The sequence below is a fragment of the Anolis sagrei genome, chromosome 5 (assembly GCF_037176765.1).
Source record: "Anolis sagrei isolate rAnoSag1 chromosome 5, rAnoSag1.mat, whole genome shotgun sequence".
In the NCBI taxonomy this organism is placed as follows: domain Eukaryota; kingdom Metazoa; phylum Chordata; class Lepidosauria; order Squamata; family Dactyloidae; genus Anolis; species Anolis sagrei.
This window is the reverse complement of record NC_090025.1, coordinates 140,512,835-140,530,853: the sequence shown is the minus strand read 5'-3', so window position 1 is coordinate 140,530,853 and position 18,019 is coordinate 140,512,835. Positions and strand designations below refer to the sequence as shown.

The window sequence follows — 18,019 nt, the reverse complement described above, 5'->3', positions numbered from 1 at the left end:
AGAGCGAGCGACGCAGCAGGGAAGCTCCTCGCGTGCCTCTGAGCCGGGGTTGCCTTGGCCTGCCTCTGAGGCCGAGAGAGTGTGACTCTGAGAGTGGCCGGGGATTTGCTTTCGCCTCCCCCTGAGGCTGAGAGTGTGTGACTTGCCCAAGGCCACGCAATGATAGCAAAGGTGTCATGGAGTTGGTTTCCTCTGCAAGAGTTGCTCTGAGGTTATTGCCTTTTCATCCCTCTGAGGTTGAGAGAGACAGATGGGAGGTTTTGTTTTTTTGCTTCCTCTGAGGCTGAGAGAGAGAGAGACTTATGTCAGAACCAAACACAAGGGTTTCCTTGGCAAGGACGGAGGGAATACCCTTCTCCCTATCTCTGAGGCTGATTTGCCTTCGCCTCCCCCTGAGGCTGAGAGAGTGTGACCTCACAAGTCACCTAGAGTTCGCTAGAGAATGCCTTTGTCACCCCATGAGGCTGAGAGAGTGTGACCTCACAAGTCACTTAAGAGTTTGCTAGGGAATGCCTTTGTCACTCCATGAGGCTGAGAGAGTGTGACCTTACAAGTCACCTAGAGTTTGCTAGTTTCGCTTTGTCACACCATGAGGCTGAGAAAGCATGACTTGCCCATTGGGTGAATTTGTGATGGGGTTGCTCAGAGAATGGGATTTGCCTTTGTTTCCTGAGGCTGAGAGAGCGTGACTTGTGGGGAAGAAGGGGGTTTGTCTTTGCCTTCCTCTGAGGCTGAGAGAGAATGACCTAGCAAGTCAGCTAGAGTTGCTAGGGGGACGCCGTTGTCACACCATGAGGCTGAGAGAGCGAGACTTGCCCATTGGGTGAACTTGTGATGGGGTTGCTCAGAGGATGGGATTTGCCTTTGTTTCCTGAGGCTGAGAGAGCGTGACTTGTGGGGGAAGAAGGGGTTTTGTGTTTGCCTTCCTCTGCGGCTGAGAGAGAGCATGACCTAGCAAGTCACCTAGAGTTGCTGGGGGATGCCTTTGTCACCCTATGAGGCTGAGAGAGCATGACTTGCCCATTGGGTGAACTCATGATGAGGTTCCTCAGAGGGTGAGACTTTCCTTTGCTTTCCTATGAGGCTGAGAGAGTGTTGTGCCATTACGCCCAGACGCTTTAAAATAAAACTTTGACGTGCTGCTATCTAGGTCTGGCCGAACTGCTGGGGTCTTTCTTTAGAAGATTGAGTTTTCTTGAATAACTGAGTCCACTTCAAGTTTGAAACATCAAACAGGGTATTTATTCACGAAGTCCTGGTAGACTTGGCTCAGCTTATCAATATTACAAAACAAACAGTCAATTGGGGTTCAGTAGTTGAGGCAATCTTTCTCCAAAAAGGGTATAACTTTCTCCAAAAAGGGTATCTCTATAACTATCTAGATAATCCTCTATAACTATCTAAATAGTTCTCTTTTAATCTATCTCTAACTAAATAACTCAATCAAACTCAATTGTTTTCTATCTATGACTCAGTTACTCAATAAATCTATCTATCTATCTATCTATCTATCTATCTATCTATCTATCTATCTATAGGTCTCAATTGTTTTTACAATGGTATCTTCGGAGGTACCTGTCTGCCAACAGCACATCATGGATTCTTCCTTAAGACTGAAGGGGCAGGGAAACCTCCAAAATGGCTGCTTCTACCCTGGAAGCAGGGGCAGCCCCAAAGAGCTACTTTTTGGCCAATCATTGCAGAGGGCCTGCAAACTGGCTTTCCTACCTCTGGCTGCTAACTTTTTAGGCCTTGCAGAGGCTGCAGCAGCCTGGGAGAAACACAAGGAGAGGCTGTTTCCAGCAACTTAAAGGTAATGCAAAACCGGACTTCCGGTGGGTGATGGCGACGGGCAAGCCTCGTTGAGAGGGAGCTCTGACGGGGGTCCAGCGTAGAGGTGCCTAAGGGTGAGCTTACAGCTCCCCCACCCTTGCCGGATTGAAGGCAAGGGTGCAGCGAACCCGCAGAGGCTTGTAGAGCCCCTAAGAATCCTCTTCCCTCAAGGAGGGGGGTCGAAGGGGTTCCGAGCCGGCGGGAAGCAAGTGCCCCGCTGGGATCGGGCGAAAGCCCGTTTCAACCGCAGCCAGCCCGCACAAAATTATAAGAAGAAGGAAAGAAGAAATCTCGAAAGAGAACTTCAAGAAAATCTCACCACCAGGTAATTAGAGACAAAGAATTAAGCGAAAAGAGCTGAGAATTGAATTGATAGTGGAGTAAAGAAAATAAGGAAGAGATAAGAGAATTGGAAGAGTGATAGCGAATAAATTGAACTCTGATTTTATTTGGAAAGAAAAGACTTAAAAGATTATAAGGACTAATGAGACGATTGGAAACACTAAATGAAGATTATTAAAAGAGTTATACAAACGAACTGCCGTTTTTGAAGAGAGAATGAGGGTGAGAATTGACAATATAATTGTTAAAAGTTCAGAATTTTATTAAGAGCAATCCCCTCCTCCCTAACCTCCTCTCTAACCCTCCCTTCGGCTGAGAAAAGAGAAAAGGGGAAAAAAAAGACAATACGACCTTGGCGCCATATTGTTGTGGCTAGAGACCCGTCTTCTTCATAAACAAATTGGAAAGACAACGTGGGAAGTGGTGAAGACGGAAAAAGGAAGTGACGGGAAGGAAGAGGAGGAGCTAAGAAGAGGAAGGGCGGAAGAGGAGACGGCAGGAAGGGCGGAAGTTAGTAAAACCATAGAGAAAAATCATAGAGAAAAACCATAGAGAAAAAAGCCATAGAGAAACATCGCTACGGAGCGGCAGGAGTGATATACTTCTCTTACGGAAAAGAAGGACGTAAACAAGATAAGTGGATAGCGGAGGAGAAAGCAAGGACGAGAAGAAGACGACTGAGACTAAGCGAGGAAGAGAAGCAGACGAGGGACCAGATCCAGGAAGAGAAGTAGACGATAGCCAGGAAGAGAAGCAGACGAAGGACCAGACCAGGATGAGAAGTAGACGATAACCCAGGAAGAGAAGCAGACGATTACAGTGAGAGAAAAAGGGGAAACAGCCAAATCAGAGAAACCCAAAGAAGAGTGAAAGGTTGGGGATCAAAGAGGGGAAAATAAGTGACTGACTCAAATAGGGGAAAATAGCCATTGGATAATCAATTAAGGGCAGTAAAGAAGAATTCATATTATATTGAATGAATGAATGCTGAAGAATTATTATTAAATTGAAGTATCAATTATTATCATTATTAATATTAATACTGAATTATTGGATTAATTTGATTATAAATTAGATTGATTAAGTAGTGAATAAATTAAAGAATATAGATTAAATAAATATATATATATATATAAATAAATATATGAAATTAATACAAAATAGATTTATAAAATTCATAAATTAAAGTGAATATTTTGAATCAATTAAAGAAATTTTAATAAAGTATTAGAAAGGGGTTTTGTGAGTAATAAAAAGTAGATGTCATCAAAAAGCAAACAAGAGAAGGAGAAGATTCAATTAAGAAGAGGATCACTCGATACCAGCCTCAACATGGAAAATATTCTGAAAGAAATCAAAAAACTATCTGAAAAACAAGACTCATTAAAAAAAGAGATGGCGGATAAACAAGAGGAGTTCTTTAATAAACAAGAAAAGAATTATAAAAGTATGACGGAAGAGTTTCAAGGTATGAAAAAGAAAATGGAAGAGGAATTTGGGCAAATAAAAAAAGATATAACCCAATTGCATGGAGAAGTAAAGGAACTGAAAGATAGTAAGGAAAAGATGGAAGCAACACAATCCCACATTTTAAAGAGAATTAAAGGTATAGATAGACAAAAGGAAAAAATAGAATTGGAGCAAGAAAAACTACTTCAGAAACAAATGGACTACTACTTAAGATTTAGAAATATCCAAGAAGAGAAACAGGAAGATATCGAGCAATTGATGACTAATTTGATTGCAAAATGCCTAGAATGTGAAGAAGATGAACTGGAGATGGAGCTAGACCAAGTGTACCGAGTATCTTCATTTTATTCAAGGAAAAATAAGACACCACGGGATGTGATAGTTCAATTTACACGCAAAAAAACTAGAGATGACGTGTTATATAAAAGTAATAGAAACCCAATTTTTTACAAAGAAACCAAGATTGCTGTTCTGAAAGAATATCCGCAAGCGACACTGAGTAGAAGAAGAAAATACTACTTCCTTACAGACGAATTGAAGAAAAGATCTATTAGATTCCGATGGGAAAGAATTGAAGGCATTATGGTTACATATAAAGAAGAAAGATATTGGCTGACAACGGAGCAGAAGGCCAAGGCCTTCTATGAGAGCTTAATAAAAGAATCAGGAGAGGAAAAACTTGGAGAAAGAAAGGGAGACAAAAAAGCATTGACACCGGGAAACGGAAACGGAAATGGTAAAGAGAAGAAAAAACCAAGAATTGAGACCCCAGAAGAATATAGACGATTCAGTAAAAGTCAAGGGAGTGGTGTACCAATGTCAGAAGATCTAGGCGAGGGAGCCTACGGACCGGATGTGACCGCGCAAGGAATTTCGGAATTGAACCTTGGAGATATAGGATCAGACACAGACTTACTCGGATAAATGGCGGAAAGACAAATTAAATGCTTCTCGAATAATATTAATGGTCTGAACCTGCCCCAGAAACGCAAAAAAATATTTGGGAAATTACAAAAGGCAAATTTTGACATAATACTATTGCAAGAAACTCATATTTGCCACAAGCATGTGGCACATTTGGAAAACAAAAGATTAGGGAAGACATTCTATTCATCATATGACAAGAAAAAAAGAGGGGTAGTCACATATATAAAGGACAATTTGACACCGGAATTGGCATTTAAGGACGTAGAGGGAAGATGTGTCGCTGTCAGAATTTTGATGGGCACCCTGAAAATTCTTATATGCAATATATACGCACCAAATGGTCCAAAGACAAAATTTATTCAATTCCTGTCTACAAAATTGAGAGAAACAGAATTCGACGAGCTTATAATGATAGGAGATTTTAATGGAGTGATGGATAAGAAAAAGGATAAGAGCAAGGCAAAAGGAAATGGAGATGGTGGAGGACTGCTACCGCAAAAATTTTTTGACCTACAAAGAGAATTTGATTTGGAAGATACTTGGAGAGTCAGAAATGAAAAAAAGATGGACTATACTTTTTATTCTCACCGACACAAATCCTGGTCACGGATAGATCTCGCTTGGATAACAAAAAATTTATCAACTAAAGTTGAGGAAATGGAAATACTTCCTAGGGACATTTCAGATCATTGCCCATTGGAAATAAAAATAAATCAAAAAAATTATCAAAGGAAATGGAGACTAAACGAAAATTTGATCAAGACGGAGGAAGACAAGATACAATACAACAAGATTATCAAAGATTATTTAGAAATTAATGATACTGATGAGACAAAAGTACAAGTGACATGGGATGCGTTGAAAGCTGTGCTAAGAGGATACCTTATACAACATGGAGCTAGGAAAAATAAAGAAAGAAATAGACAAATGAAGGAAGTGATGGACAAAATTGAATGTAAGGAGACTGAATTAAAAAAGAAACCGGATAGCAAAAAGCTGAATAAGGAACTAGTAAGACTCAAACAGGAGAAATCCCGTTTGGAAACGGAAAAACATGCAAGAGAGCTGAAATTTTTGAAACAACAAAGGTTTGAGAATGCGAATAGATCTGGGAAATGGCTAGCAAGACAAGTTCGTAAGAAGAAACAAGCCACACAGATAACGAAAATAATTGATGGGGACAGAACAGTTACGACAGACAAGGAAATTATGGAGGAATTTAAAAAATATTATAGTAAATTATATACTAGTGATGGAATAAAGAAAGAGGAGATCACTGAGTATATAAGTGAATTGAAACTACAAAAAATCTCAGAAGAAATACGGGAAAAGTTGAATAAAGAAATTACGGAAGATGAGATAGATAAAGCAGTGAGTAAAATGGACTCGGACAAAGCTCCAGGCCCAGATGGATTCACAGCTGGTTTTTATAAATCAATGAAGAGAACGGTCTTACCAATATTGAAAAAGGTCTTAAATGAGGCACTGTTATATCAAAAAATCCCAGACTCTTGGAACCAAGCTGAAATAGTAATGATCCATAAGGAAGGTTCGGTACCAGAAGATATAAAAAATTACAGACCTATCTCCTTACTAAATGTAGACTACAAAATATTTACGAATATCTTGGCAACAAGATTAAAAGAATTCTTGACAGATTGGATAGGGGAGGACCAAACAGGGTTCCTCCCAGGGAGATATATGAAGGATAACATACGGACAGTTTTAGATCTGATTGAATATTTCGAAGCAAACCACCAGAAGGAAGTGGCGATATTATCGATAGATGCAGAAAAAGCATTTGATAATTTAAACTGGGACTTCTTCAAGATCCTAATTCAAGAAATGGATATGGGAGTGAAATTTACAAATGCAATTAATGCCATTTATGAAGAACAAAGGGCGAAAATACGGATAAACGGCCAACAATCTGAGGAATTTGTAATTACGAAAGGAACTAGACAAGGATGTCCGTTATCACCTCTGATTTTTATAATGGCTTTAGAACCATTAATGAGGAAAATAAGAGAAGATACTAATATTAAAGGAGTAAAAGTAGGAAAATATGTATACAAAATTAAAGCTTTTGCGGATGATTTATTAGGAATTGTAGAAGACCCAATAAAAAACCTGGAGAACTGGATAAAGAAGTTACATGAATTTGGGAGAGTGGCAGGCTTCAAAATTAACAAAGGGAAAACTAAAATCTTAACAAAAAATGTCAAGATGGAACATCAGGAGGAAATAACAAAAGCAACAGGAATGGAGATAGTTAAAAAACTAAGATACTTAGGAATCTGGATAACTGCAAAGAATTGCCAATTGTTGAAAAACAATTATGAATCTACCTGGAGCAAGATACAGAAAGACCTTAAGAATTGGAAATCACTGAAACTATCTCTGTTAGGAAGAATAGCATTAATCAAAATGAATGTGCTACCAAAATTATTGTTTTTATTTCAAAATATACCAGTAATCAGAAATCAAGTAATTTTTAAGAATTGGAATAAAGAATTGCTTAAATTTGTGTGGAACGGAAAAAGACCTAGAATTAAATATCTAAACCTAATTGATAAAAAAACAAGAGGTGGTCTAGGATTCCCAGACCTAAAAGCATATCATGATGCATGTGCTCTCTTATGGATAAGAGATTGGATGTTGCTAGAAAATGAAAAAGGTTTGAACTTAGAAGGTCATGACCTACGAGTAGGATGGCATGCCTACTCGTGGTATGATAGAGAGAAAAAAGAAAAAAAATTTGGAAATCATTTTATAAGGGCATCCTTGATAAGAGTATGGATGAAATATAAGAATTACTTTTACAATAAAACGCCTTTATGGGTGTCTCCAATGGAGGCTCACCAAAGAAGATTACTGGGATGGAGAGCGTGGCTAACATACAAAGATATCCTGATAGAGAAGACAGCGGAGATTAAACCATATCAACATCTGAAAGAAAAAAATATTAATCTGACATGGCTGCATTATTTACAGATGAAAGAATATATCAAGCAAGATAATAAGATAGGCTTCGCTTGGGAGGAAACAATTTGGGATAAAATCCTAAATTTAAAGAAAAAAGTAATTGCAGTTATCTATAATACACTCTTAAACTGTCTAACGGAAAGTGAACAAGTTAAATCATGTATGATAAAATGGGCAGAAAATATAAGAAGGCCGATACAATTTAAAGAGTGGGAACAGATGTGGAACAAAAAGTTGAAATATGTGTACGCAACTGACTTGAGAGAAAATTGGATAAAAATGTTCCACAGATGGTATACCACTCCAAAAAAATTATCTTTAATGAATAAAAACTCCTCTGATAAATGTTGGAAAGGTTGCCAACAAACTGGTACTTTCTACCATATGTGGTGGACATGTAAAGAAATAGGGAAGTATTGGTCTATGATACATGAAGAATTACAAAAAATTTTGAAAAGAACTTTTAAGAAAAAACCAGAATATTACCTACTGGGCTTTACTGATATGGATTTACAATTACAGGAAAATGAGGACAGACTTTTTACTTATATGACGACGGCAGCTAGAATTACCATAGCAAAAATTTGGAAACAGAACAATATTCCTACTAAGGAAGATTGGCTTGATAAAATCAGAGAAATAAGAGAGATGGACGAATTAACTTTTTGGTTGAAAAAAAACACTGGAAATCCGATAAAGAGAACAGATTGGACAATTTACGATAAATACGAGAAAGAAGGAAATAATTAAGAGCCTGATTTTAAAATTTTTCTTGGGAACAATTTTATTTCAGAGACACAGCACCTGATGTTGAGATGGAAGTCAACCCTTTTTTTTATATTTTTTTCTTTTTTTAATTAGTATATAAGTTTTCTTTTTTGCTTTTTCGATTTTTATTTTATTTTTTTTTCCATTTTTTATATATATTCACTGTCTTTATAATATGCTTCTCTTTTCCACACTGTTCTATCTTCTTTTGAGTGTTCTCCCTCTTTCGTTGTATTTACTAGATAACCCAATAAAAATCTATACAAAAAAAAAAAAAAGGTAATGCAAAACCCATACTCCTGGGACACGGAACAAGCGTGACTTGTGGGGGAAGGGGATTTGCCTTTGCTTTCCTCTGAGGCTGAGAGAGTGTGACTTGTGGGCGAACAGGAAGGTTTGCTTCTGCCTTCCTGTGAGGCAGAGAGGGAATGACCTAGAGTTGGTAGGGGATGCCTTTGTCATCCTATGAGGCTGAGAGAGTGTGACCTGCCTAAGGGCCACCCATTGGGTAAAGCTATTTATTTATTTAGAATATTTGTACAACACCTTTCTCCACCTACGGACTCAAGGTGGCTTACAACATAAAAACATACGAATTACAACAGTTAAAATTTGTAAACAACAAGAAAAACATGGTAATACATCAATTAAAACAATAAAATTATAATCCGCCACTGCCTTTTAACTTCTATTCTATGAAGTTTTATCCATTTTTTCTGAAACCGTACACCATTTTAACAAAACGCTTGAGCAGTCTGGCAATCAAAACAATATTTTGCTTGTTAATTATATCATGTGGCTGGTTTCCTTAGCAAGAATTACTAGAGGCTGAGAGAGCGTGACTTGCCCAAAACCATCCAGTGGACGAAGTAATTATGGGACTTTTATTGCTCTCCTCTAAGACTGGGAATGACATATAGGGGAACCTGTCATGCGATTTTCTTGACAAGAATTGCTCCTAGGGAAGGATTGACTTTGTCTCCCTCTGAGGCTAAGAGAACGTAACTTGCCCAAGGCCACTTACTGAGCCAACTATCATGGGGGCTCCTTGACAAAGAGGCTGAGAGAGTGTCCCTCTGAGGCTTTTGCATCCCTCTGAGGCTGAGAGAGTGTCATTTATTAGCACCCCTATTGCAGGGTTTCCTTGGCAAAAGTTCCTCAGAGGGAAAGGTGGCCTTTGCCTCTCCCTGTGGCTGAGAGAGTATGACTTCCTCCAGGTCATCCAGTGGGTGAATCTATTACATCTGACTACCAGTATTTAAAAAAAACCTCTAAAATTACGACAGTAAATAAAGAACAACACACAAAATGGGAATTCCAGACAAGAAACAACCAGGGCCAGCTAATCACCTCCCGACAATATATTCCCCCAGGCAAGAAGCAGCGAAGCTTTGAAGCTGCAAGGCTATTAAATGCTAATCAAGGTGATCAGTTACAACATTCACAGTTACATCAAGCAGACAAGAGCTCTTTCTCCCACCCTGGAAATTCCACAGATATATAAACCCCACTTGCCAACAAACCTCACAACCTCTGAGGATGCCTGCCACAGATGTGGTTGAAACGCCAAGAGAGAATGCTTCTGGAATATGACCTTACAGCCTGGAAAACTCAGCAACCTATTACAAGGTTTTCTTGGGCAACTGCTCAGATGGGAGATTTGTCTTTGCCTTTCACTGATGATGAGAGAGCGTGACTTGGCCAAGGCCACCCACATTACATTTCTATTAAATTCAGATTTTTTTCCTAAATTATAAATAAGAAATATTACATATATTGATACTGGTGTCTTCCCTTGCAGGCAGGCAGGTTAGCCCCACAAAGAACACCGGTTGTTCTGTGAAAGCCTATTTTAATTTTTGTCAAGGAAATTGGCATAGAAAGCTGGTGGCCGGCTTTTGTTGTAAGATTAATGTTTTTCCTGAGGCACTAGAGTCCAGTGATATTTATTTTCTCGCTGGAACAGATTATGGAATACGGAATTTTGGCAGTGTTACAAAATGACAAATCTCTTGCCGCAAGCTATAAGGAAGCTTCCTGTTTGGTCTTACCAGTATGTGAAATGAGTGTAATTTTCTGCATTATATGTTTAGCCACACACCTCAATATTTGGGTATGTCTTAAAATGAGAGTGGATGGAAGGCATTAGGATCTCTTGCCAGATCTCTACGATTTGCAGCAGATTGATAAGGTGTTTTGATTGATTATATGACCAAGAAATTGTCTCCTGTTGACTAAATAAGGGGGAGGGCAGAAATAGACTGCTTTAAGATGGTGGCAAGATAATTTTTGTTCTGAGATCAAACCAAAACATGTATCCATGCCTTCAATGATAACTCTATATGTCATTTTGCTGATGCAATTTCAAACTAGTAAAAAGATAATCGAGACCTACAGACCAGAAGTTCTATATGTCACAAAAATATATTTGAATATATGCATCAAAGTGTGCATCTAAACTGTAGAATTAATGCAGTTTACACCAGTTTAACTGTCATGGCTCATGGCTGTCATGGCATCTTGGGAATTAAGTATTTAACCTTCTCTGCCAAAGTAAGCTGGTGCCTCACCAAACTAAAATTCCCATGAATCTATAGCATTGGGCTATAGATTCAGAGTTGGAAGAGACCTTGCGGGCCATCCAGTCCAACCCCCTGCCAAGCAGCAGGAATAGCAGTTAAGCTGGTCCAAACAGCATTAATTTTATGGTGTAGATGCACCCAAAGTCTGGAGTCAGCTGACTTTGCTGGCTAGGGCGCATAAAGTTTCAAGCTTTCTCAATGTATGTGGAGATGCTATCAGAGATCCCATCCACCTGCAAATATAAATATATTTTATTTATTACTCTCAGTCCTCTGTATCCATTGATTAAACCATCAATATCTTGAAAATATTTTTTAAAATAATCCTGAACGCGAATATGTAATATGTAATAAGGCTCTTAAAAATAATAGCATCATGTGAGGTAGACTGCCATGTGAGGTAGATGACTTCAGTAAAAAGACTTGAGAAGAATCATGTCACTGCAGAAGTACATGATTAGGATTTCATTTATGTGTATCATTAATGCACATGGTTGACTAATTTTTTTGTCCTTAGTATGGCCACTCAAACTAACAACTAAACTATTATAATTGCATCCTCCCACGCAGAGTTTAATTATACCTTGCAATCTGAAATGTATGTTGAGGCATATTGAGATAAGAATGCATACAGATAAAAGTACAATTCAAACTTGTGAGAAATGGAGATGGCAGTGATGCAAGATGGCATATTGGTTTTCTGAATTTCACTTTTAGTTAAAAATGCTGGTTACTTCTGATACTACAAACGAATACCCATTATCTATGTACAAATAACTCATTGTATGGATTTTCTATTGCTTTGTTGGAAGGGAATAAAGATCTATAAGAATGGGCAATATAAAAACTATATAATACATTATATTTATAATGGAATTTATGTTATTACTTACATTATTATTGGAAGTATACTACCTGTTTATATTACATATATACATACATACACAGAATATTTATTTATTTATTGTGTATAACATATATACACGTCTATGTGCAAATGTGTGGTCTAATACAGGCCAATGGAGTGGCCGAACATTTAAAGGATAGTGCCTTCATAGTTTTCTGAAGATATGAAGGATATGAATTGTAGAAAATGTATGTTTGTAAATGTAGCTTGTCGGTCAAAGATTTTTAGAATTTCAGTTTCTGTTTTTTTGTTGTTTTTTGAGAATTCTCATATAACAGTTTAAATTTTGGAAGATTGTAGTGGGCAATGTTTATATTTTTTCATGTATTCACAAATTCGATTCAGAGAAGATTCTACAGCAGGTAATTAAAAAATCAGTTTGTGAGAATTTGCAGAATAAAACAATGAATAATAAATGTTTGCCTAGGTTTCTAAAAAACAGTGCTGGACTATTCTGTTTTTTAATTAAGTTACAAGGTTGACAGATCAGGTGATTGATGTGGATCAGTATATCTTGATTCAGTAAGGCTTTTTATACAATACTAGCCGTCTCCCACCACGCGTTGCTGTGGCGCAGTCTGTGTATATATTTGTGTATGTGTGTGTTTGCATATATGTATGTGGTTTTGCACATGCGTTGTAATGTTTTTGTTTTTTTTTTGCTTTTAAAGCCCATTCTGCTGTGTTTACCATTTTTATGAGTGATAGTCACTCGTTGGCCTGATAGGTGCATTGTGTCCAAATTTGGTGTCAATTCGTCCAGTGGTTTTTGAGTTATGCTAATCCCACAAACAAACATTACATTTTTATTTATATAGATTCTTACAGACAGGCTGAGAAAATGTTACAGTTCACGGATTTATAGCTGGTTGTAATGATTCTTTGTGCCATTGGACTTTATACTTAGCTTAACATCTTTATGAATGCTTTTGATGAAAAAATACAGGGGAGATGAAGTCAAATTTTAAAGGGTAGCTGATATCGTTCCTATAATAAATATTTACCTCCCATCCACACCTAGACCTCTATTTTAATTCTGGCAGCACAGTAACATATATATTGTGCCTCAGAAGTGAAAATCAGGTTTCAGATTGACTTTAAACAGGCTGGGGAACGAGATTAAAAGGAATAAAACAGAAATTCATATACAATTCAAGATTAATGCCAACAAAAATCAAATGTAAAAATATAAGATGGCTTGGAAGTTGTATATGTACATGTGTAATTGATCTGAGGTTCTCGGTTGATCATAAACAAAATGAATCAATAGTGTGAAAAAGAACAAAACCAAGCCAAAATTAATCATCCAACAGAACTGGAAGTTATAGTCTAGGCTTAACTCAAATGAGCTGCAAAATCAATCCACTGTGTGTTCCACCAGGATAAGTCTTGAAATTTGAAGAAAAAATATTTTTGAAGACCTGCTATGATTTTATTTTTTCCACTGCAGAAATTTTCCATTCTACAACACTGGTCCCAGATAGCTGTCAGGTGCAGCAGCTGACTTAACTGAATAGGGTCTGTTCTGCTTTCAAAACATGTGCGCTCTGTTGCAATATGGTTCTCCCCTTGAACACATGGTGCATCCGATATATGTCTACAATTGAGTTCAATGGAATTGAGTTTACGCCCAGATTAGCCTTGTATAGGATGCAGGCTCAATTGCTGTCATACACACTGAAAAAAGCCAGTTCCCGTTTAGGAAGAATTTCATTTCAGGAAGAAAAATACCACAGGCTTTCCCAGTATGTCACACACTAGTATTGCTATCAACTTCTCACTCCTTCAAGACAGCTGAAATTTTAATTTCTTCAGACATTTTTATCTTCTACTATAGCATATGACTTTTTCACAGCTCTGGGTAATATGACAATATTTACAAGAGATTGCCAGTAAAAAATAGAAAAGACTATATAAGGCCTTGAATAGCTTTATTGAAATTTTTATAAATAAAACATGCGCGTTTCAAATGTAAACCCAAGTGAACTCAAGTGCAGACAATGTTTAACCTCTGTCATGCAGGAGGCTAGCTTACATTTAAAAAAACAGAAAGCAGCTTTAAAATACCAGGATGAAACACCAGCTTTTAATATCAAAGTATAAAGCAAAGCCATGTCCACAAACCTAATTTTTTTCCTGGTCAAATGCAGTTTTATACTTTTAAATGCTAACATAAATAAATAATTTACCAAAATGTGCACTCACAGAGTGAACTTTATTTACAATACACAATTTATAACCTATTGTATTTGATTAGTTCAAGTGAAGATCATACTTTTTGCTTTAACAATGGTGGGACTTCAGGTAGTAGATATGTGAAGTGTGCCTCCACATTTTGGGAGCTCCTGTCAAAGGCAGTATTGTATATGAACCAACAATACATTCTTTCAACTATATCAAAGGGAAAGCAGCAAATAAAAAATGTTTCAAACTGACACACTTATTTTTGGCATCCCAGACTCCTTGAACACATTTAATTAAAATCCAATTCAAGGTATGTATGCTTTATCTACTTACTGTACAGGTTCTGACTCTTGAACATGCAAATGCCAATTCTTCTATAATAAGTTACCTTTTGAGTTAAGATGTAAGGCTATGGTGAATTCCACCAAAAACGCACATGAAAAATTAACAGACCTACCTTTAAACCAGTTGCCCATTAACAATTTGAAGGCAAGTTATATGGAAAAGTCATCTAAGCTTGATGCACAGTCGTTACTATGAATACAGTATACTATTAAAAATCGGACCCTATTACACTGTTTGTAGTTTGTAAACTGTCAAACTACCAAAAATGGGGGGAAGGGATTTACAGCACAATTAAAATTTTTGGACTGACACCAGATTAAAGTTACGCACATCTTATAAGCAAGGTAACAGGAATTATGTTTACAAAGTAGATCCAACAAGCAATGAGGGATACTTACACTGAATTGAAAAATTCAATTCCTTAATGCAGCATGAAATCCAGAACCTGTTCCACAGCAGAAGTAAGATGAACATAATATTCTGGAAAATTATTTATATCACAAAAGGTTAAAACACCTTTTTTTCAAGTTATTTTCTTCTATCATGATTATGTTTCTTTTTAATCAAGATTTATTTCAGGGAGAAACTTGAAAATTTGGTGTTCCAAGAATACTGCTGCATTTATTAATCACATATACTAGACAAAATTTATTTTAGGTATGTGGACTTACCCACCCTAAGATACAGGCTCTGCAATCTGCAGTAATATTCTTGTGGTGTTAAGACAAAAACCAAATCTACAAATTGTTGGCATTGCATTCAAAACAAAGAAACCATAATTCATTCAAACTGCAGCAGAAACTGTAAAGGGGTTTATTTGTGATATCCTATATATAGCTTGTGAATACAAGATTGTAAAGTTATTAGAGACAAATTCGGTTAACGTTTTCATTGTGTTTCACTTCAAGTACTGCACAAGTTAAAATTGAATAAGGATTTACATTCTGTCATCTGAAATTTCCCATCTCAGATTTTATTTTTAATTTGGTGGGTAATTTCAATGTTTCAATAGTTATCTTCCACAAGGAAGTTAATTATCTGTATGGCTTCTAGATCTTCCATTAGTTAGTGTGCATACAATTTTCATTCTCTATATCGTTGTCATTTTCATTACTGTCTTCATCACTTTCTAATGGGATGCCAGTGGCAGCAGAAGCACCTAGTTTTGTGTCCCGATCAAGAGGGAAAAAGCCAGTCCCACTGATTGTGTCCTGCCTCTGGTAGAAAAGCACATAGGCTGCTTTGGACTGTAAAATAAGAAAAAGCAATTTTAGTAGGAATTATTAAATACACATTTTCCACAATCTTCCTTTTCAAAGTCTTATATTCTTATTGCAAAAATAAAGAAGAAACAGTTAACCTTGTCTTTTACAGGATCCTGTATGTTTCAGCATCCATGGATGTCACATAAAACATTGCTTACTAGAGCTAACAGACACCTGGTTTTAACAAGCAGCCACAGAGGGAAGGGGGAATTAGTGGTGTCCTTTTATCTATGGTGTTTGCAGTCAACTATCAAGGCACCAACAAGGTCAGAACTCCATGGTGAGGCAGACGGTCCTCTGTGAAAATGAATGTGCAACCCGTGGCCAGACAAGAATGAAAACTGCTTGATTGTGTAAGCATAAAGAAAAAGAGTGCGAGAAAATGCAGCAAAAGAGAAACAGGCAGTATGACTGAAATGCAGACTCATTGGAACTGCTCATATAGTTGCAACTAACATTTTGAGTTCAAGGAAGTAAAACTCTAGAACTATAAAGCCAATACTTCTGTTTATTATCTTGACAATCTGCTTCTGTGCTTTGTGTTATATGGTGATCAAAGTAATGCTGTTTATGGTGAAATTTTTAGTGTATGTACATTTATTTTTCCTTTTTAATTTTGCCCTAGGAAGAAGAATGCTGGATGTTTTTGAAACCACTTATGTCTGAATTACAGTTTAGCTTCAGATTTATCAAAACTAATTTTGTTAGAAATTCAGCAACCCCCCCCCCCCCAATTAGAAAAATGAAGCTGTAAAGTTTTAATGTTCTGCTTGAAATGTACAAGCTTTCAAATGAATAAGACATAGCAGATCTATCCTATATAATCTTCATTTAAAATGTCAGTTCAATATACTTGGCAAAAGATATTGGATGCTGAACAAAGCAGGAAGCTGAAGAATTTAATCTGGCTACAAGCCAATGAGCAGGGGGGAAAGGCCCATCTCACACCATGAAATAATTAAAAGTCAACATGCTCAGCAAGGTGATGTGAAGTGAAGGATGACTTTCAACAGAAGATTTTTTAGAGAAAACAGAAAGTTAGCCAAGGTAGATCTGTAATAGAAGCCCCTACTAGGATGCAACACTTGAAAATGGCTCAGTTTGAGATCATGAATGATGCTGATATTATTAATTATCCTAAACAGCTGGATAATACACACTATTTGCCAGAATTTCTTCCCTTTAAAGTATAACTTTTGCCTCACTGCTTCATGCCACGTATATTTGTGCAACCCAACACAGTGCTTTGTTGTAGATATGTACCCTCAAAGAATGAATTCTGATTGTGCTTCCCGTTGTACCCCCCATTCCTTTTAAATCAGGTCCAGAAGAATGCTGGTATGCTGTATGTACTGCAGCTGAGAGAGGAAATGTGTAAGTGTGCTGTGGTCAGCTGGAATAATGTTCCATTAAGGTATCCTTTAAACTGCTCATTTAAAACCAAGCAAATAGACTTAGGCGTAATTTATGTTTACGTTTACACATTTTCTTTATGGTATATGTCTCTCTTATCCCTCTAAATGTTCAGAGAAGAAATGACTGTATCAGGTAACATGGTTTTTCTATTGTTTAACAACTTGCTGCAGGAGGATAATCTTTCTGGTGGAAAATCTGAAGGGGGAGTATTTGATCAAGCGTGGTGTAATGGTATCAAATTAATGAATCTGCTAGTGTATAGGCAAATTTCCTTCAGGACATATAATTGAAACCCCTGTTTTTAACAGCCAAGAGGAACAAAGTTTTTGTGTCTCCCCCCACAAAAATAATTTAATTGCTTCTGTTTCAAATCAACAGGTACCTGGTATATCTTATCTTAAAATAACATATTTTGTACCTAGAGAATACCAGAGGGAATATTCTAAGCCTATGAGGAATTATCCAGTATTACCATGGGACTTTCTGGGAATAGAGCTATGGTGTGGTTAAGAATCTATCACAAACATTTCATTCTCAATTTTATTTCTTCCTTTTCCCAGCTAAATCAGGACTGAGTCGCCTGCGGGCTGATATGGGCAGGATATAAGTGATGTAAATAAATAAATAAATAAATACATGATCAAGTTCACAAACTTTGTTTAGGAATAGGTTTACAGTGAAAAACAAGTATCCATATCCTTGATGTAATATTCAAGGTAATTAAAAAATTTCTATTGGCCCTTGCTTTTACTGTAGTATCTAGATCACACATATAGAGTAAGATCATTAATCTTTGCTGTAGCTCTTTTTTTTTTATAGAAAACGTATTTGTTTGGACAGTCTTTTTATATCACCACGTTTGTCGCAATCACCCAAGTACTACACTTTGTATGTTTTGGAATCTTGTTATTCTGTTGTTGTTGGTAGTCAATTCAGTTTTGATTCATGACAATCCTATAAGCAAAAGCTATCCAAGAGCCCTAGTAATCAAAACA

At 36.9% G+C, this 18,019-nt stretch overlaps 1 protein-coding gene and 1 long non-coding RNA gene across 3 annotated transcripts in view; one reads left to right on the top strand and one right to left on the bottom strand.

Moving 5' to 3' along the window:
- On the top strand, positions 1 to 17,662 carry LOC137097192 (uncharacterized). Its single transcript, XR_010910041.1, has 2 exons — positions 1 to 211; positions 16,931 to 17,662. It is a non-coding gene; the product is annotated as an uncharacterized lncRNA (long non-coding RNA).
- Positions 13,729 to 18,019, bottom strand: part of USP15 (ubiquitin specific peptidase 15) — a 55,205-nt gene continuing 50,914 nt past the window's right edge. For both annotated transcript variants that reach the window (XM_060777541.2, XM_060777542.2), the window contains one exon: positions 13,729 to 15,590. In XM_060777541.2, the coding sequence (XP_060633524.1) occupies positions 15,405 to 15,590 (186 nt within the window). In that variant the 3' untranslated portion in view covers positions 13,729 to 15,404. The remainder of the gene's footprint in view (positions 15,591 to 18,019) is intronic.